Below are 19,034 nucleotides of genomic sequence, written 5' to 3' on the forward strand. Positions count from 1 at the left end.
ACTGTTATTTTTCCAAATGTACTGTCTCTTCTTTGAGTGGAGCCATTCACTGCTTGTCTGTTTCTGGTTTTTATTGCTTAAAATCAATACAAAATAGTTTTTAAAAAACACATACACACATGGTCTCTTATCCAAAATATAACCATTCACCCGAATGAAGTTTCTGCCTATGCACATACTATCTAGTTCTAGTTCACTTTCAGCAGTCAGTAAGCGCCTCGTTATTTTGCAGGTTTTAAAGCTGAATGAATTTTGGTCACCAAAATAAACCAATGAGCATCACTTTCTTTTGCTTCTATGAAACTATGAGAAGGCTTCATGTCTGAAATATGCAAGGTCTTGTAATGTAATTTATCAGTCTCCTTCCTTTTTAGGGACAGTTTACACCTATGACTGGCGGCTCATAACGCACCCCAAAGACTACAGCGGTGAGATGGAGGGGAAGCATTCACAGGTCCTCAAACTCTCAAAGGTGAGTGTTGCGCTTCAAAGCACATCATTGTCATACCTTGCTTGCACATCTTTCTTGCAGCAACTACATGTGACGGACAGAAGTGACTTTAGATGTCTTAAAGAGGTTTGCTAAATGGCAGTTTTCCCTTCAAATATCCCACCCACTGGGAAATCTGCAGTGGTAAAGGTTACCTTTTCAACATGCGAAAACAGCAGCTACAAATTGCACATCTTTATGACTCTTAGAAAATACAGAAAAGTGTAGCTGTCTACATAATGTACATTAACTTCTCCGTGCTATTTATTTAATGTTCTAAGTAAAAAGTGCTGCAAACTACAGTGAGACTAGGAACTAAGGGCTTAAGAGTTTGGTGGATGGTTTAGTCTTTCACAAACGTGACAGATATCTCATCCGTCCTATTACAAGATCCTTATATCCTATGGCACTTGTAATAAGGTGGATGGAATACCCGTCATGTTTGTGATGGAGCACCCCTCCACCAAACTCTAAATCAGGCCCTAAGACTGACTACGTCTGTGTAGGGTGAGAGCCAAAGTAGATCTCTCAGCTCGGAGGTGGCAGCGGGTGTCTTGTGCAGTTAGCTGAGATGGCCTCTTCTTCCTGAATATATCTGACAGCTAGTCACTGCCTGAATGTCAACTAACCTGTCCCCTCTCTTCTTCCAAGCTTACACTGGGTCTGTACGAGTTCAAAGTAATAGTCGAAGGAGAGAACGCTCATGGGGAAGGATATGTGAATGTGACAGTAAATCCAGGTATGTGCAATAAATCTTTATCTCTTAGATGCTTTGAATTCCAGGTTATAATGGACACATCTTTGGTAGGAAGGTAGCAGTAAGTGTTTTAAATGTAATGTTAGTGGGCACTTGGTCACCACTGCAAAGACCGTGTGTGCATTTAGTCTAAATTTACGATATGCCCTATTGGGATCAAAGAATGTATTTTATATGACGTGGAGGATACCTGTTGGCCTGTTTGCTTCTCTTTGTCTGTGAACCATATCTCACTATCTCACTGTTAATCTCTCTCGCTTGTTCTGTATCAATCTCTTTTATTGCTCAGACTGTTTGCTGTCTTTTACTACGCGACTCACTAACTGTCCCTTTATTGTGTCTTGGAAGTCATAAGTTCGAGGCATGTGTGCTGCTGAATTCATATCTGTGCATAGATCGCTGCCTAGTGTTGGGTCCGGATGATTGCACATTGTTGTCCTGGAAGAGTCTTCGAAGTATCACGAGATAGGTGGCTCCTCCCCTGGACTACAGTGCGCATGGGCATCCTCTCCATCCTCAGATTGTTTTTTTCCGCCATTGGGTTCGGATGTGCTTATCTTAGCTCAAGTTAGGAAAACTGTATTTAGACTTCGTCGGTATCGTTCGCGTTCGGTATCGATAACTTTCTTCTTTCACCTCATCGGATTGAGTTCGGACCGAACTTCGATCGAACATGTCACGCCAAATATCCCCACATCGACGTCCACCCGGTGTGTAACAAATGTCTGTCACCGGATCACGATGAATCCAAGTGTATGGCCTGCGCCCGATTCCGGTCAAAGAAGACACTTCGGAATCGACGTGCAGCTCGCTTGGAGGCCAACAAATCGGCGCCTACCCCGGTAAACATATTCGGGACCGAGGATGAAGATGTCGAGAGCGTCGAGGAAGTGGAATCTGATTCTGCTTCGGAACCTGACTCCAACTATGAAGCCGAAGACGAGGGGATATTCCAGGACGAAGAAGTCGTCGACGAGGTAGGAGACGACAATGGGGCCCTTGGGGCCGAAGAAGATAGCTCAGGCGAGGAGCTAGGCCAATCCGTCGATACGGAGGCCCAGGGACAGAATGTCCATATGGCTCGGGTCGCGGGGTCGCCTGCGGGCCTCACCCAAGATCAATCACTGCGTTCTACAGCCCCGCCTCCGGGCTCGGCTTCGAACATTTCCAACGAGCCGGAACTTTGTAAAACCTCTCGAGACGATCCCTCAAAATCGAAACTGAAAGCTGCACAGGTGAAACCGAAACTAAAAGTGCAACTCGTCCTCGTCGGATCGAAGGCTTCCAATCCTTCACATCCGCAAACACAAAAGAAGGACATCGGAACCGAACAGCCTAAAGGCACTGTCGGTTCCGAGGAAACACACAGGGTTTTCGGCGCCGAGAAACACAAAAAGGCCCTCGGTCCACCGAAGCCGCAGATGCCTTTAACAACCAAAGTTGGGGCGCAAACGCCTACAGCCAAGATGACCGATCGTGCATCGACTGCAAAGGGTGCCGACGGTGCGAGGATCCCCACTCCACAGGGCGTCGACCCGAAAATTCGAATCGAAAAGCCTAAGTCGGGAAAGGGACCTGGGACGGCCTCCAAGCCGGTCCCCGAAGAGCACGTCGGTTCCAGTGCACCATCGCCATCCCTGGTGAAGCAGGTGTCTGAGTCCCTGGCGCGCATCAGGGAACGGGACACACCCGACCCGAAACAGGGCCCCGAGCCGAAGAAGGTCGCGAAGGCTACATCGATGCCGGCGCCGATCACTTTTGGATTGCCGCCGTCGGGGACACCTAAAATGTTCGCACTCCGGAAGGGCTTCGCACCCGCAAAACCTGCACCTGCAGATCCACCTGTCGACGACTCACAGGAGCGGGTCATCGACCTCGAAACCGGTAAACTGGTGTTTCGGAAGAGAAAAATTGTCCCGGTGAACACTTTGGAGTCCTATAAAATCCCGCTCAAGAAGAAAATGGATTCCGGCACCACTCCACTGCCTGTGGAACCTTATCAAACTTATACCCACCACACACTTGATTTTTCTCCAACACCTTCGGAGACGGATGCAGGTGACACCTATTATGAGGATACCACTTATCCTCTACATCATGACCAGGATGAACCACAGGACCAGGATCAATGATGGGGAGACCCAAATGACCCAGGTGACATCCACAATGCTCCTGACACCCCTATCTACAACATAAAACCATCCCCTGCTGAGGACACTGCTGCTTTTAACGCCCTCATTGAACGGGCGGCTGCCAATCACGGGGTTGAACTTCATTCAGACTCTGTTGAAGAGGATTTCTTAGTGGACACGTTCTCCACATCAGAAAAAACGGTTAAGACACTACCAATGCTAAAAGGCGTTCTTAAACATGCTAAGGACATCTTTAAGGAGCCAACAAGAACACGAGTGTTAATCCCCAGGATTGAGAAAAAGTATAGACCAGCCCCAGGAGACCCTATGTACATTAAGGGTCAATTGCCATTGGACTCCCTGGTTGTATCTAACGCCCGCAAAAGAGCAAACTCTCAAACTACTGGTGATGCTCCGCCTCCGGACAAAGAGTCCAAGGTGTTCGAAAACTCTGGGAAACGGGTGGCAGCTCAAGCATCAAACATCTGGCGCATTGCCAACACCCAGGCACTTCTAGCCAGGTACAACAGGTCCCACTACGATACCCTGGAACCCCTAATACAACACCTACCAGATGAGTACAAGGAGGGGGCGGAGCTCCTCATTAGAGAGGGACAACTCATTACCAATGCGTCCATCAAATGCGCACTGGATGCAGCAGACACAGCAGCCAGGGCCATCAACACTAGTGTGATGTTACGGAGACATGCATGGTTAAAAATATCGGGCTTTAAACCAGACATTCAAACAAATATCTTCCATCAGCCAGTCAACCCAAACTTCTTATTTGGCCCTGAAGTTGACACCACACTCAAAGATTAAAAAAGACACTGAGACTGCTAAATCTATGGGGGCTCTACAATCCCAGCAGTTTTGTGGTGGCTCCTTTCATCGCCCCAGAAGTTCAGGAGCAGCTAGAGGTCAGGGCTCCCAGCAGCAGTACAATAAAGGAGGGTCCCAAAGTCCTTATAATAAAAACAATAGGGGTGGATACCGTGGCTCCAGCACCAAGGGCAGAGGCAAAGGAAACAACAATACCAGATCCTCTGCCAATAACAAACAGTGACATCTTGTCACTGCCCCCCGTCCATATAACACCGGTCGGGGGGAGATTACAACAGTTCTTGCCAGTCTGGAGTTCCATCACCACAGACCGGTGGGTCTTAGACATTGTCCAGTACGGTTATTGTCTAGAATTAACATCCATTCCACCCAACATACCACCAAGACGACGTCATATGTCCGTAGAGCACTTGACATTATTGCAGCAGGAAGTACTGAGTATGCTGCAAAAAGGAGCCATAGAGCCCGTGCCTATCCAACAGCACGGTTTAGGGGTGTACTCTCTGTACTTCTTAATCCCCAAAAAGGACGGCTCTCTCAGGCCTATACTGGACCTAAGAGCTATCAACATGTACATTCTGTCGGAACATTTTCATATGATCACCCTCCAGCAGGTCCTGCCGTTACTCAGTCAGGGAGACTTCCTAGCAACACTAGATTTAAATGATGCGTATTTCCACATTCCCATACACCCATCCCACAGAAAATATCTCAGGTTCACTATTCAAAATCAACATTATCAGTTCAAGGTACTCCCTTTCGGAGTAACAACAGCTCCCAGGGTCTTTACCAAGTGCCTAGCGACGGTGGCTGCTCACTTGCGAAGACGACATATTCACGTCTTCCCTTACCTGGACGACTGGCTTGTTCAGGCAAAGTCAGCCCAGCAATGCGCCAGCCACATGTCCCACACCATTCACCTTCTTCACAGTCTGGGATTCTCACTAAATTATCCCAAATCACACCTTCAACCAGCCCACGTACAACAGTACCTAGGCGCGACCATAGACACTCTGGCAGCCAAAGCTCAGCCAACCTTAGTGAGAATCAACAGCATACAACTGCTTATAGCAAAGTTCAGACCTCAACACTCCCTTCCAGCGCGAGTGTTCATGCAGTTGATAGGCATGATGGCCTCCTGCATCTTCATAGTCCCGCACGCGAGACTACATATGCGCCCGCTTCAAGAGTTCTTAGCACGTCAATGGAATCAGGCTCAAGGACAGTTAAAAGATCCTAGTGTTGGTGAGCGGTCGGGCATACAACTCTCTGCATTGGTGGAATCCACAAAACCTTTGCAAGGGCCGACCATTCCAAGAGCCTGTTCCACAAATAATACTGACGGCGGACGCGTCTCTCCAGGGATAGGGAGCTCATGTACTCAATTATACAGTGCAGGGACTATGGACTACACAGCAGAAAAAGATGCACATCAACATTCTGGAACTGATGGCAATCTTCCTAGCCATGAAGGCGTTTAAAGTACACTTGTGCAACAAAGTCGTGTTGATCCGGACGGACAACATGACTGCCATGTACTACATTCAGAAGCAGGGAGGAACACACTCTCCGCAGTTGTCTCATCTGGCTCAGAGCATGTGGAAGTGGGCCATTCAAAGGAACATGTTCCTCATGGCGGAACACCTCCCGGGCAAGGACAACCAGATGGCAGATCTGCTCAGCAGACACAGCCACCAAATGCACGAGTGGGAGCTGCATCCATCAGTACTCCAACCGTTCTTCCGAAAGTGGGGTCATCCAGAAATAGACCTATTCGCCACAAGGGAAAACGCAAAATGCCAAAGCTTTGCCGCCAGGTTCCCACATCCACAGTCGCAGGGCAATGCGATATGGATGAACTGGTCAGGCAGATTTGCGTACGCTTTTCCCCCAGCGCCATTAAAACCACTAGTGGCACGCAAACTGAGGCAACACTCAATGACACTCATCCTGGTTGCTCCAACGTGGGCACGCCAACCATGGTACACCACGTTTCTAGAACTTTCCGTGGTGCCACATCAAACGCTGCGACTAACGCCCAAACTTTTAACGCAGAACCATGGCGCAATTCAGCACCCAGATCCGCAACAGCTGCACCTGGCGATCTGGCTTCTGAAGTCTTAGAGTTTGGATACTTAAACCTGCCTCCAGAATGTATGAACATCATCAAAGAGGCCTGGAGACCCACCACCAGAGCTTGCTATGCGGCGAAATGGAAAAGGTTTGTCATCTACTGTCAACACAATGACATCAACCCACTAGATGCATCTACTCAGAATATCATCTGTTACCTGCTACACTTATACCACTGCAATCTAGCATACAGTTCCATACGCATACATCTCACCGCAATAGCAGCCTATCTTCAAAACAGGCAACACCTCTCATTATTCAGAGTGCCTGCCATCAAAGCATTCTTGGAGGGACTTAAACGAGTGATTCCTCCACGGCACCCACCGGCGCCGGTGTGGAACCTAAATGTGGTCCTCACCAGATTGATGGGTCCACCTTTTGAACCTCTACGTTCATGTGAGATTCAATTCCTCACCTGGAAAGTAGCCTTCCTGGTGGCAATCACTTCGCTGAGACGAGTTAGTGAACTCCAGGCACTAACCATTCAAGAGCCATTCATACAGGTTCATGCAAACAGAGTTGTACTACGTACCAACCCCACCTTCATGCCTAAAGTAATATCACAGTTCCATATAAATCAAACTATTGAACTGCCTGTTTTCTTTCAAAATCCGGAAACTGTCGCAGAGAGAATGCTCCATACACTAGACGTAAAGAGAGCCCTCATGTACTATATACACAGGACCAAGGATTTTAGGAAAACAAAACAACTATTCGTTGCCTTTTCTCCACAACATAAGGGCAACGCCATTTCCAAAGCAGGGATAGCCAGATGGATAGTTAAATGTATTCAAATTTGTTATGAAAAAGCTAAACGCACGTTAACTATTCCTCCGAGAGCCCACTCAACACGAAAGTTAGGGGCGTCCATGGCTTTCCTGGGAAACATTCTGTTAGAAGCAATATGTAGAGCAACCACATGGTCCACTATACATACATTTACCAAACACTACTGTGTAGATGTACACTCAAAACAGCAGGGAGCTGTAGGACAGGCTGTTCTCAAGACTCTTTTTCAGACTGCTGCAGCTGGCACGGGCAGCCGCCGCTAATCGAGGGACTGCTATATATTCTATGCACAGATATGAATTCAGCAGCCCACATGCCTCGAACCGAATATGCTACTTACCAGTATGCATCTGTTCTTGGCATGTAGGGCTGCTGACATTCATATCGCCCACCCTCCTCCCCGGCGCCTGTAGCAGCTGCAGCACTCAGAATTACTGTATAGCATGGTCATCACTTACTGTATCTACTCCATCACTGCCACAATGGCGAAAAACAATCTGAGGATGGAGAGGATGCCCATGCGCACTGTAGTCCAGGGGAGGAGCCACCTATCTAGTGATACTTCGAAGACTCTTCCAGGACAACAATGTGCAATCATCCGGACCCAACACTAGGCGGCGATCTATGCACAGATATGAATGTCAGCAGCCCTACATGCCAAGAACAGATGCATACTGGTAAGTAGCATATTCGCTATGTGTATTTAATGGCTGTAGGAGAGTAGGGTCTGCTTTCTATGTTCACCCCCACTTTTTGCTTTTGCTTTACTGGTTTACGACTTAGATGTGGCTGTGGGCCTGCTAATCAGACCCACAGCCCTGCTGTTCTCTCTCTAAATTACTACTATGTACTTTAGGTGCATAACCCATTTGGATAGGATCACCTTATTGGCCCCTGTACAGTGTACCCTAGGTACCCAGGGCATAGGTGTACCCTAGGCCTACCAGGGGCTGCAGCATGTATTGTGCCACCCCTGGCCTGGCCTTCCATTTTGACACAACTGGCTGATCACTCAGCTGGGGCAAGGTCGTGTAATCACCCCTTGCTTAGGTGTAGTATTCCTATACCTAACTTACATATAGACACATGTGTACCTATCAGTCACTCCTATGGCAGGCCTTGACAATCCTGGAGGCAGAGTGCTTGGTAACATGTGAGATGGTGCTCTAGCATGAGCTGAGCCTGTCTGCAGCTTTCGGAACCATGTCCTTATAGCTGTTCTATGATATAGCCTACCATATACTCTTAAAGTGCCTTATAATCTTAGACGGTTATGGTAACTATGGTTTGGCTTTATCAAAGCATGTCGTGTAAGGTGTCTAACACTCGGGAATAATACCCCCATGCCATTTCTGGACATGAGAATATTATTCCCCCCTTCTAGAGGGAAAGACATGTTAAAATCATACTTCAACTGTTAGCCTCTGACCAAAGCCTCAGCATCACAAAATGGATGCTGCTGCCACGACACAAGTCTGACCTCCTGCTGCTGGGAGGGATCCCAGCCAGGGAGGCCTGGACAATAGGTTTCCTGCTTGGGGAGGTGCTAGCACCTCCCCAGACAGCCTTTAGTGTATTGGGGCAGGGTGGGCTGAAAGGAATGAGACATGCCTGGGGCACACAAGGTGTTCCTTGCATAGTCCAGTTCAAACCGGCGCTGGGGCACTCCAGCCCCAGCTCTGGCGCGAAACTGGACAAAGGGAAGTGGGTGTAACCACCCCCTCCCAGGTCCCACCCATAAGGCGTGACCTAGCAGGTATCCCAGCCCCCCAGATTAGTATAAGAGTGGGAGTTGGGCCTCAAGACTTTAGATTATCCTGAACCTGCAAAACTGAACAGAAACTCTGGACCTTCGACATTCGACGAAAGAAGAAGACTGAAGTGTAGGAAGGTGGATATCTGACTATGGTTACCCCCAACTTTTTGCCTAGTGTCTAGCTGGTTTTTCGACTTAGTTGGCCTGAGATCCTGCCATTCAGGGTCTCAGGCTGTCTGCTCTCTCTTTAAAATGGATTCCATGTACCCTAGGTACATTCCCAATTGGTAAGGATCACCTTATTGGACCCTGTACAGTGTACCCTAGGTACCCAGGGCATAGGTGTACCCTAGGCCTCCCAGGGGCTGCAGCATGTATTATGCCACCCCTGGTCTGGCCTTCCAATCAGACCCAACTGGCTGATCACTCAGCTGGGGCAAGGTCGTGTAATCACCCCTTGCTTAGGTGTAGTATTCCTATACCTACCCTATATATAGACACATGTGTACCTATCAGTCACTCCTATGGCAGGCCTTAACAATCCTGGAGGCAGAGTGCTTGGTAACATGTGAGATGGTGCTCTAGCATGAGCTGAGCCTGTCTGCAGCTTTCGGAACCATGTCCTTATAGCTGTTCTATGATATAGCCTACCATATACTCTTAAAGTGCCTTATAATCTTAAACGGTTATGGTAACTATGGTTGGGCTGTATCAAAACATGTCGTGTAAGGTGTCTAACACTTTGGAATAATACCCCCATACCATTTCTGGTGATGAGGATATTATTCCTCCCTTCTAGAGGGAGAGACATGTTAAAATCATACTTTGCTGTGTAACCTCTGACCAAAGCCTCAGCATCACAAAATGGATGCTGCTGCCACGACACAAGTCTGACCTCCTGCAGCTGGGAGTGATCCCAGCCAGGGAGGCTTGGACAATAGGTTTCCTGCTTGGGGAGGTGCTAGCACCTCTCCAGACAGCCTTTAGTGTATTGGGGCAGGGTGGGCTGAAAGGAATGAGACATGCCTGGGGCACACAAGGTGTTCCTTGCATAGTCCAGTTCAAACCGGTGCTGGGGCACTCCAGCCCCAGCTCTGGCGCGAAACTGGACAAAGGGAAGTGGGTGTAACCACCCCCTCCCAGGTCCCACCCATAAGGCGTGACCTAGCAGGTAGCCCCAGCCCCCCAGATTAGTATAAGAGTGGGAGTTGGGCCTCAAGACTTTGGATTATCCTGAACCTGCAAAACTGAACAGAAACTCTGGACCTTCGACATTCGACGAAAGAAGAAGACTGAAGAATCTCCCTTGTAGCCAAGGAGTGGCTACCCTGTGCAAACAGGCACCATCAAGTGACTACCCTTTGCTTTGTGAAACGTTCGACGAGGAACCGACTGCAGAGCCCGACCAGAGCCTTGATTTCCAGACTTCTCCGACCCTCATCCACATCTGCAGCAGAGCTGAGATCCGTGGAGGCGACGAGCGACGTGGGACCGGCTACCTGGGAAAAGTGGCTAGTAACTTACAGCGCAGCTTCTGAGGTACCCTCGAAGTTGTGCACCGGGGATTGAGAAGCCCCAACCCCAAGCACCATCTGCACCGAAGACCAGCCCCCCACACTCCACGAGTCCTGCGTGGGGCCCTTCAGCATTTTCCTGCTTGCCGCGTCTGTCCGGTTGCTTGCCCGCTGGCTAGTGGCCTTTGTGACGACGCTCCCTGAAATCTTCTGCGCTGGTTTGGCTCCTCCAGACTGGCTCCCGCTTCTCTGCAAAGAAGAAGCACCCCAGACCTTCCTGGTCTGCACCAGAAGCAAGTCCCTTGTTCTTCGTGGGTTCCGCTTGCCAAGGCTTGGTGAGTCCCAGTCCAACTTCGACGCCGCCGACAGCAAGAGCCTTCGTGGGACAGCTCGCCTCCTGGTCCTGGTCGTCCTCGACGCTTCCTGGTCCTCCTGGCTGCAGCGACAAGCTTCACCTTCCCCTGCAACTCTTCACGACATCGCCTGGTTCCTTCCTGGTTCCACGTGGTCACTGGCTAGTGACCTTGACTCTGTCCCCTCTGCTTGCAGGTTTCTTCTCTTCTTGATCCCAGGCTTGGGATCCACCGGACACTCTCCCCTGACTGCCTGTCAGCATCTTTCTTCAGGCATCCATAGGAGTCGACGACGAAAACGACGCATCTTCACCCCTATGCACCCGCAGCCTGTGGGCTAGGTAACTTGGGTACTCCGGTGCTCATCAGGATAGTGACTATCCTAGTGTCTAGTTTTCAAGTCTCAACTTCCTAGCTACTCCGGAAGTGTCCTAAATCTATCTATTTCTAAACTGTAACATTGCTATTGACTTTTACGCATTACGCGTGAGTGTTTCCACTCTGCACACGAATCCCGTGGGCCTCCCACTCCCTAACTAACGCTAGTGTAGTGTAGCCCCAGCGATTCCCTAGGCCTAGGCCTATTCTATTTCCGTGACAGTGGTTCTTATACCACTTATTTAGTATATGGTTTGCGTGGCCCCTAGGGCCTAACTGTATTACTTACCTGTGTGACTTACTGTATGCATTAATAAGACTGTGTTGTACTTACCTCTAAACTCATAAAGAGTGCTGAGGGTTTGCTTAGAATAAATACACTTTATTTTATATATATATCTGTTGTGGTGTCCTTTCATTTGGTATTCAAGGGATTATATATGGTATCACAGCTGGCTTCACATGCCATTCAGAGTTTAGCCTAAGACTGCTCTTGTCCATGCTACCACTAGGATAGCTGGTCTATAAGGTTGACTTTACAACCAATCACCATAAGGGTATTTGGACTGATATAAGGTGTACACTATAACTAGTGACATCATACATCAGGCCAACTTCTCACATTGGTGAGCAGCGGTTGGGATCTGAGCTTGCTGTTGTAATACCATTATAATCTTGAGATACTAAATTGGAAGATCACACAGATATTGTCTAGGTACATATAACATAGTCTAGTATACTTAAGTCCTACTGGACTTAGTGGTTGTAGGTTGAAGGGAGTAACACACCCTGACTACAACTACTAGAGAGGTTTAGTAGAAACAACTAGTGTAGGTAGGTGCACACACCACACCCTCACTAGAATCATGCCCCTGGATGGAGATCACACTGATGCTCCCTCAGGAGAGGAGAATCCTAGACAGGTTCCCTCTAGGTATGATGCATTCACATTCCAGGAGATGAGACACTTGTGTACCTCCAGAGGAATAAAACAGGGTGCAAACCCTACCCTTAGACAGCTAGTGGAGCTTCTGGAGGCCTATGATGCTGAAAGAGCTGCCAGGGATGGTGCCATAGCTGTAGATAGGGGTCTACCCACCACAGATGAGTCAGATGGGACTTCAGAGGAAGAGGTAGACAGCCAGGGCCAAGTAGGAAGACTCAGCCAGGCTAACTTAAGTTTACATGGGAGTTTGCATGGGGTCCCCCCATACAGACCCACAAGTAGGCATTCACAGAGAAGCAGGAGGGACAGATCCCCTTCAAGGGAATCCATCCACTCCCATGTTTCTAGCATCTCTAATGCTTCCTCTCACAGGGGAATGAGTTCACCTGAGAGAAAGGAGCATAAAGCCAGAATGAGGGAAGCTAATCTGAGGATTCAGAGGGAAGAAATTGCCCTTGCCAAAGAGAAGCTTGCTCTGGCTAGAGAGCAAAAATTGTGTGGGTCAGAACCCACTGGTGGCAGCAACATTCCTAGAGATAGGGATAGGTCTTATGACCATAGAAACCTAAGCAAGATAGTCCCCCCATATCAGAATGGGGATGACATCCACAAATGGATGACTGCTTTGGAGAGGGCCTGCAAAGTACAGCAGGTACCCCAAAGTCAGTGGGCAGCTATCTTGTGGCTCTCCTTTTCTGATAAAGGTAGAGACAAGCTCCTCACAGTCAGTGATGAGGATGCAAATAATTACAAAGTCCTGAAGAGTGCTCTGATAGATGGGTTTGGCTTAACCACTGAGCAATATAGGTTGTTGTTCAGAGACACCCAGAAGACACAGACACAGGACTGGTCTGATTTTGTGGATTGTGCCACTAAGGCTTTGGAAGGTTGGTTAACTGGCAGCAAGGTGCAGGACTATACAGGATTGTACAACTTGATTATGAGGGAGCAGATCCTTAGTAATTGTCAGAACCAGCTCCTCCATCAACACCTGGTAGACTCAGATTTGACCTCTCCCCAAGAATTGGGAAAGAGGGCAGATAAATGGGTCAGGACCAGGATTAGGCCTAAAAATCAGGGTGGTGACCAAAAGAAAGATACCACCAAGCCTCAAGAGAAGGGTGGGGATAAAGCAAAAGAGAAATCTACCTCAGGGCCCCAAAACTCCACACAGGGTGGTGGGTCCCAAGCTCCCTCCTCTTCCACAGTTAAAAAGCCTTACTGCCATGTGTGTAAAACACCTGGGCATTGGAAAACTGACAGCAGTTGTCCACAGGCTAAAAACAAAACTGTTCCTCCAACTACTCCTGTCACACCACCTATTACTGTCAGCAGTAATCCCCCAGGTGGTGGGAGTGCCCCCAAAAATTTGGTTGGGTTTTCTTGGGGAACACAGGGGGATCCTGGCTTAGCCAATTCCCCTGCAGCAGCTACTCTTGTCTGTGATGGTGGCATGGGGTTTGCCAACTTCACTGCCTGTCCCAACACTTTGGGTAGGTACAGACAGGAACCCTACATCAATGGTAGAAAAGCTGAGGCCTACAGAGACACTGGAGCTAGCATCACTATGGTGGCCCATAGGCTAGTTCCCTCTGAGCAGCTTTTGCCTGGTTTCTCATACCAGGTAACTAACATTGATGGCAAACAGAACAGTCATCCCATGGCAGAGGTATGTCTCAGCTGGGGAGGTGTCACTGGCCCTAAAAGGGTGGCAGTGTCTCCAACCTTGCCTGTGGACTGCTTGCTGGGGAATGACTTAGAACTCTCAGCTTGGGCTGGAGTTGAACAAGACACCCATTCCAAAATGGTAGGCCTTTCCAAAAAGGGTAGTGGGGTTGTGCCAGTCACAATCCCTGTCCAAGTAGCTTTCCTCCCTGAAAAGGTTGGAAGGGCAGTGGTAGCCACAGCCCAGGCACAGACAGACTTCCCTGTAGGGACTGACAGAGCTGTGACAGTCACAGCTCAAACCCAAACTGAGTGCCTTCCCGAAAAGGTTGGCAAGGCTGTAATGGTCTCAGCCCACACTCAGACTGATATAGGTGTAGTGAAGCCTGAAACAATGGATCACTCCACACAGACAGAGAGTAGTGGGGAGGAAGAAAAGTCTCCCTCCCCCCAGACATTAGGAAAAGGTCAGCCTCCTCAGGGATCTGACCTCACCCCTTGTGAAGGAACTGCCCCAGAGGTAGCCAGGCCTGGCCTGGCAGAGCCTCTGATGTCAGTGGCCCCTTCCAAGGTGGGACCCAGTCTGGTGCAGGTAGCCTGCCTCTCTCTACCCTGCCTCAGTCAGCCCAGGGCTGCAGAGGCCAGGGAGGCCAGTGGACCCCAAGAGGGCCCCTGTCCACAAGAACCCCCCCTTCAAAAGAATGAGGATTGCCTGGTTAGTTGCCCTAGCCAGGTGATGGGTAAAAACATTCCTGAGGGATCCCCTTCACAGGTAGTTAGGGACCTCCCCCAGAGGGATTCTGTTGGGCACAGGCAAACCTGGGACCTTAGGGCCCCAAACCTGACCTGTCCCTCCAGTAAGCCCACAAAAGGGACCCAGCCTCCAGCTTTAGGTAGCCAGAGGCTGACCCTGAGAGCACAGTGCAACTCAGTTAGAGAAAGAAAGGCATCCATGGTGGAGGATGATTGGAGGAAGCTGAGGCCTCACTTTGAGGACACTCACTTCAGTACTCCATCTCAACACCAGCCTTTTTCTTTGCAAAGACACACCAAAGGTAGAGATTCCCTATGGTGGAGACCCTATGATATCTCTAGGATGAGGGATTGCTTAGTGGACCACGAGACAGGGGGTAACCATGCCAGTGCTGGTTCTTCCTTATATGGCCACTCAGGCAATAGAGGCTTACCTTGTAAAGGCCAGCCTTATCTCCTTTCGTTTGGGGGGGGGTTGTGTAGGAAGGTGGATATCTGACTATGGTTACCCCCAACTTTTTGCCTAGTGTCTAGCTGGTTTTTCGACTTAGTTGGCCTGAGATCCTGCCATTCAGGGTCTCAGGCTGTCTGCTCTCTCTTTAAAATGGATTCCATGTACCCTAGGTACATTCCCAATTGGTAAGGATCACCTTATTGGACCCTGTACAGTGTACCCTAGGTACCCAGGGCATAGGTGTACCCTAGGCCTCCCAGGGGCTGCAGCATGTATTATGCCACCCCTGGTCTGGCCTTCCAATCAGACACAACTGGCTGATCACTCAGCTGGGGCAAGGTCGTGTAATCACCCCTTGCTTAGGTGTAGTATTCCTATACCTACCCTATATATAGACACATGTGTACCTATCAGTCACTCCTATGGCAGGCCTTAACAATCCTGGAGGCAGAGTGCTTGGTAACATGTGAGATGGTGCTCTAGCATGAGCTGAGCCTGTCTGCAGCTTTCGGAACCATGTCCTTATAGCTGTTCTATGATATAGCCTACCATATACTCTTAAAGTGCCTTATAATCTTAAACGGTTATGGTAACTATGGTTGGGCTGTATCAAAACATGTCGTGTAAGGTGTCTAACACTTTGGAATAATACCCCCATACCATTTCTGGTGATGAGGATATTATTCCTCCCTTCTAGAGGGAGAGACATGTTAAAATCATACTTTGCTGTGTAACCTCTGACCAAAGCCTCAGCATCACAAAATGGATGCTGCTGCCACGACACAAGTCTGACCTCCTGCAGCTGGGAGTGATCCCAGCCAGGGAGGCTTGGACAATAGGTTTCCTGCTTGGGGAGGTGCTAGCACCTCTCCAGACAGCCTTTAGTGTATTGGGGCAGGGTGGGCTGAAAGGAATGAGACATGCCTGGGGCACACAAGGTGTTCCTTGCATAGTCCAGTTCAAACCGGTGCTGGGGCACTCCAGCCCCAGCTCTGGCGCGAAACTGGACAAAGGGAAGTGGGTGTAACCACCCCCTCCCAGGTCCCACCCATAAGGCGTGACCTAGCAGGTAGCCCCAGCCCCCCAGATTAGTATAAGAGTGGGAGTTGGGCCTCAAGACTTTGGATTATCCTGAACCTGCAAAACTGAACAGAAACTCTGGACCTTCGACATTCGACGAAAGAAGAAGACTGAAGAATCTCCCTTGTAGCCAAGGAGTGGCTACCCTGTGCAAACAGGCACCATCAAGTGACTACCCTTTGCTTTGTGAAACGTTCGACGAGGAACCGACTGCAGAGCCCGACCAGAGCCTTGATTTCCAGACTTCTCCGACCCTCATCCACATCTGCAGCAGAGCTGAGATCCGTGGAGGCGACGAGCGACGTGGGACCGGCTACCTGGGAAAAGTGGCTAGTAACTTACAGCGCAGCTTCTGAGGTACCCTCGAAGTTGTGCACCGGGGATTGAGAAGCCCCAACCCCAAGCACCATCTGCACCGAAGACCAGCCCCCCACACTCCACGAGTCCTGCGTGGGGCCCTTCAGCATTTTCCTGCTTGCCGCGTCTGTCCGGTTGCTTGCCCGCTGGCTAGTGGCCTTTGTGACGACGCTCCCTGAAATCTTCTGCGCTGGTTTGGCTCCTCCAGACTGGCTCCCGCTTCTCTGCAAAGAAGAAGCACCCCAGACCTTCCTGGTCTGCACCAGAAGCAAGTCCCTTGTTCTTCGTGGGTTCCGCTTGCCAAGGCTTGGTGAGTCCCAGTCCAACTTCGACGCCGCCGACAGCAAGAGCCTTCGTGGGACAGCTCGCCTCCTGGTCCTGGTCGTCCTCGACGCTTCCTGGTCCTCCTGGCTGCAGCGACAAGCTTCACCTTCCCCTGCAACTCTTCACGACATCGCCTGGTTCCTTCCTGGTTCCACGTGGTCACTGGCTAGTGACCTTGACTCTGTCCCCTCTGCTTGCAGGTTTCTTCTCTTCTTGATCCCAGGCTTGGGATCCACCGGACACTCTCCCCTGACTGCCTGTCAGCATCTTTCTTCAGGCATCCATAGGAGTCGACGACGAAAACGACGCATCTTCACCCCTATGCACCCGCAGCCTGTGGGCTAGGTAACTTGGGTACTCCGGTGCTCATCAGGATAGTGACTATCCTAGTGTCTAGTTTTCAAGTCTCAACTTCCTAGCTACTCCGGAAGTGTCCTAAATCTATCTATTTCTAAACTGTAACATTGCTATTGACTTTTACGCATTACGCGTGAGTGTTTCCACTCTGCACACGAATCCCGTGGGCCTCCCACTCCCTAACTAACGCTAGTGTAGTGTAGCCCCAGCGATTCCCTAGGCCTAGGCCTATTCTATTTCCGTGACAGTGGTTCTTATACCACTTATTTAGTATATGGTTTGCGTGGCCCCTAGGGCCTAACTGTATTACTTACCTGTGTGACTTACTGTATGCATTAATAAGACTGTGTTGTACTTACCTCTAAACTCATAAAGAGTGCTGAGGGTTTGCTTAGAATAAATACACTTTATTTTATATATATATCTGTTGTGGTGTCCTTTCATTTGGTATTCAAGGGATTATATATGGTATCACAGCTGGCTTCACATGCCATTCAGAGTTTAGCCTAAGACTGCTCTTGTCCATGCTACCACTAGGATAGCTGGTCTATAAGGTTGACTTTACAACCAATCACCATAAGGGTATTTGGACTGATATAAGGTGTACACTATAACTAGTGACATCATACATCAGGCCAACTTCTCACATGAAGAATCTCCCTTGTAGCCAAGGAGTGGCTACCCTGTGCAAACAGGCACCATCAAGTGACTACCCTTTGCTTTGTGAAACGTTCGACGAGGAACCGACTGCAGAGCCCGACCAGAGCCTTGATTTCCAGACTTCTCCGACCCTCATCCACATCTGCAGCAGAGCTGAGATCCGTGGAGGCGACGAGCGACGTGGGACCGGCTACCTGGGAAAAGTGGCTAGTAACTTACAGCGCAGCTTCTGAGGTACCCTCGAAGTTGTGCACCGGGGATTGAGAAGCCCCAACCCCAAGCACCATCTGCACCGAAGACCAGCCCCCCACACTCCACGAGTCCTGCGTGGGGCCCTTCAGCATTTTCCTGCTTGCCGCGTCTGTCCGGTTGCTTGCCCGCTGGCTAGTGGCCTTTGTGACGACGCTCCCTAAAATCTTCTGCGCTGGTTTGGCTCCTCCAGACTGGCTCCCGCTTCTCTGCAAAGAAGAAGCACCCCAGACCTTCCTGGTCTGCACCAGAAGCAAGTCCCTTGTTCTTCGTGGGTTCCGCTTGCCAAGGCTTGGTGAGTCCTAGTCCAACTTCGACGCCGCCGACAGCAAGAGCCTTCGTGGGACAGCTCGCCTCCTGGTCCTGGTCGTCCTCGACGCTTCCTGGTCCTCCTGGCTCCAGCGACAAGCTTCACCTTCCCCTGCAACTCTTCACGACATCGCCTGGTTCCTTCCTGGTTCCACGTGGTCACTGGCTAGTGACCTTGACTCTGTCCCCTCTGCTTGCAGGTTTCTTCTCTTCTTGATCCCAGGCTTGGGATCCACCGGACACTCTCCCCTGACTGCCTGTCAGCATCTTTCTTCAGGCATCCATAGGAGTCGACGACGAAAACGACGCATCTTCACCCCTATGCACCCGCAGCCTGTGGGCTAGGTAACTTGGGTACTCCGGTGCTCATCAGGATAGTGACTATCCTAGTGTCTAGTTTTCAAGTCTCAACTTCCTAGCTACTCCGGAAGTGTCCTAAATCTATCTATTTCTAAACTGTAACATTGCTATTGACTTTTACGCATTACGCGTGAGTGTTTCCACTCTGCACACGAATCCCGTGGGCCTCCCACTCCCTAACTAACGCTAGTGTAGTGTAGCCCCAGCGATTCCCTAGGCCTAGGCCTATTCTATTTCCGTGACAGTGGTTCTTATACCACTTATTTAGTATATGGTTTGCGTGGCCCCTAGGGCCTAACTGTATTACTTACCTGTGTGACTTACTGTATGCATTAATAAGACTGTGTTGTACTTACCTCTAAACTCATAAAGAGT

At 49.7% G+C, this 19,034-nt stretch overlaps 1 protein-coding gene across 1 annotated transcript in view; it reads left to right on the forward strand.

Annotated features, from left to right (window-relative positions):
* KIAA0319L (KIAA0319 like) overlaps window positions 1–19,034 on the forward strand; it is a 941,156-nt gene that overhangs the window by 578,725 nt on the left and 343,397 nt on the right. The window contains exons 6-7 of the mRNA XM_085647985.1: window positions 375–472; window positions 1,142–1,229. Of these exons, the coding sequence (XP_085504111.1) occupies window positions 375–472; window positions 1,142–1,229 (186 nt within the window). The remainder of the gene's footprint in view (window positions 1–374; window positions 473–1,141; window positions 1,230–19,034) is intronic.

Source organism: Triturus cristatus, chromosome 3_2 (assembly GCF_964204655.1).
Source record: "Triturus cristatus chromosome 3_2, aTriCri1.1, whole genome shotgun sequence".
NCBI lineage: Eukaryota > Metazoa > Chordata > Amphibia > Caudata > Salamandridae > Triturus > Triturus cristatus.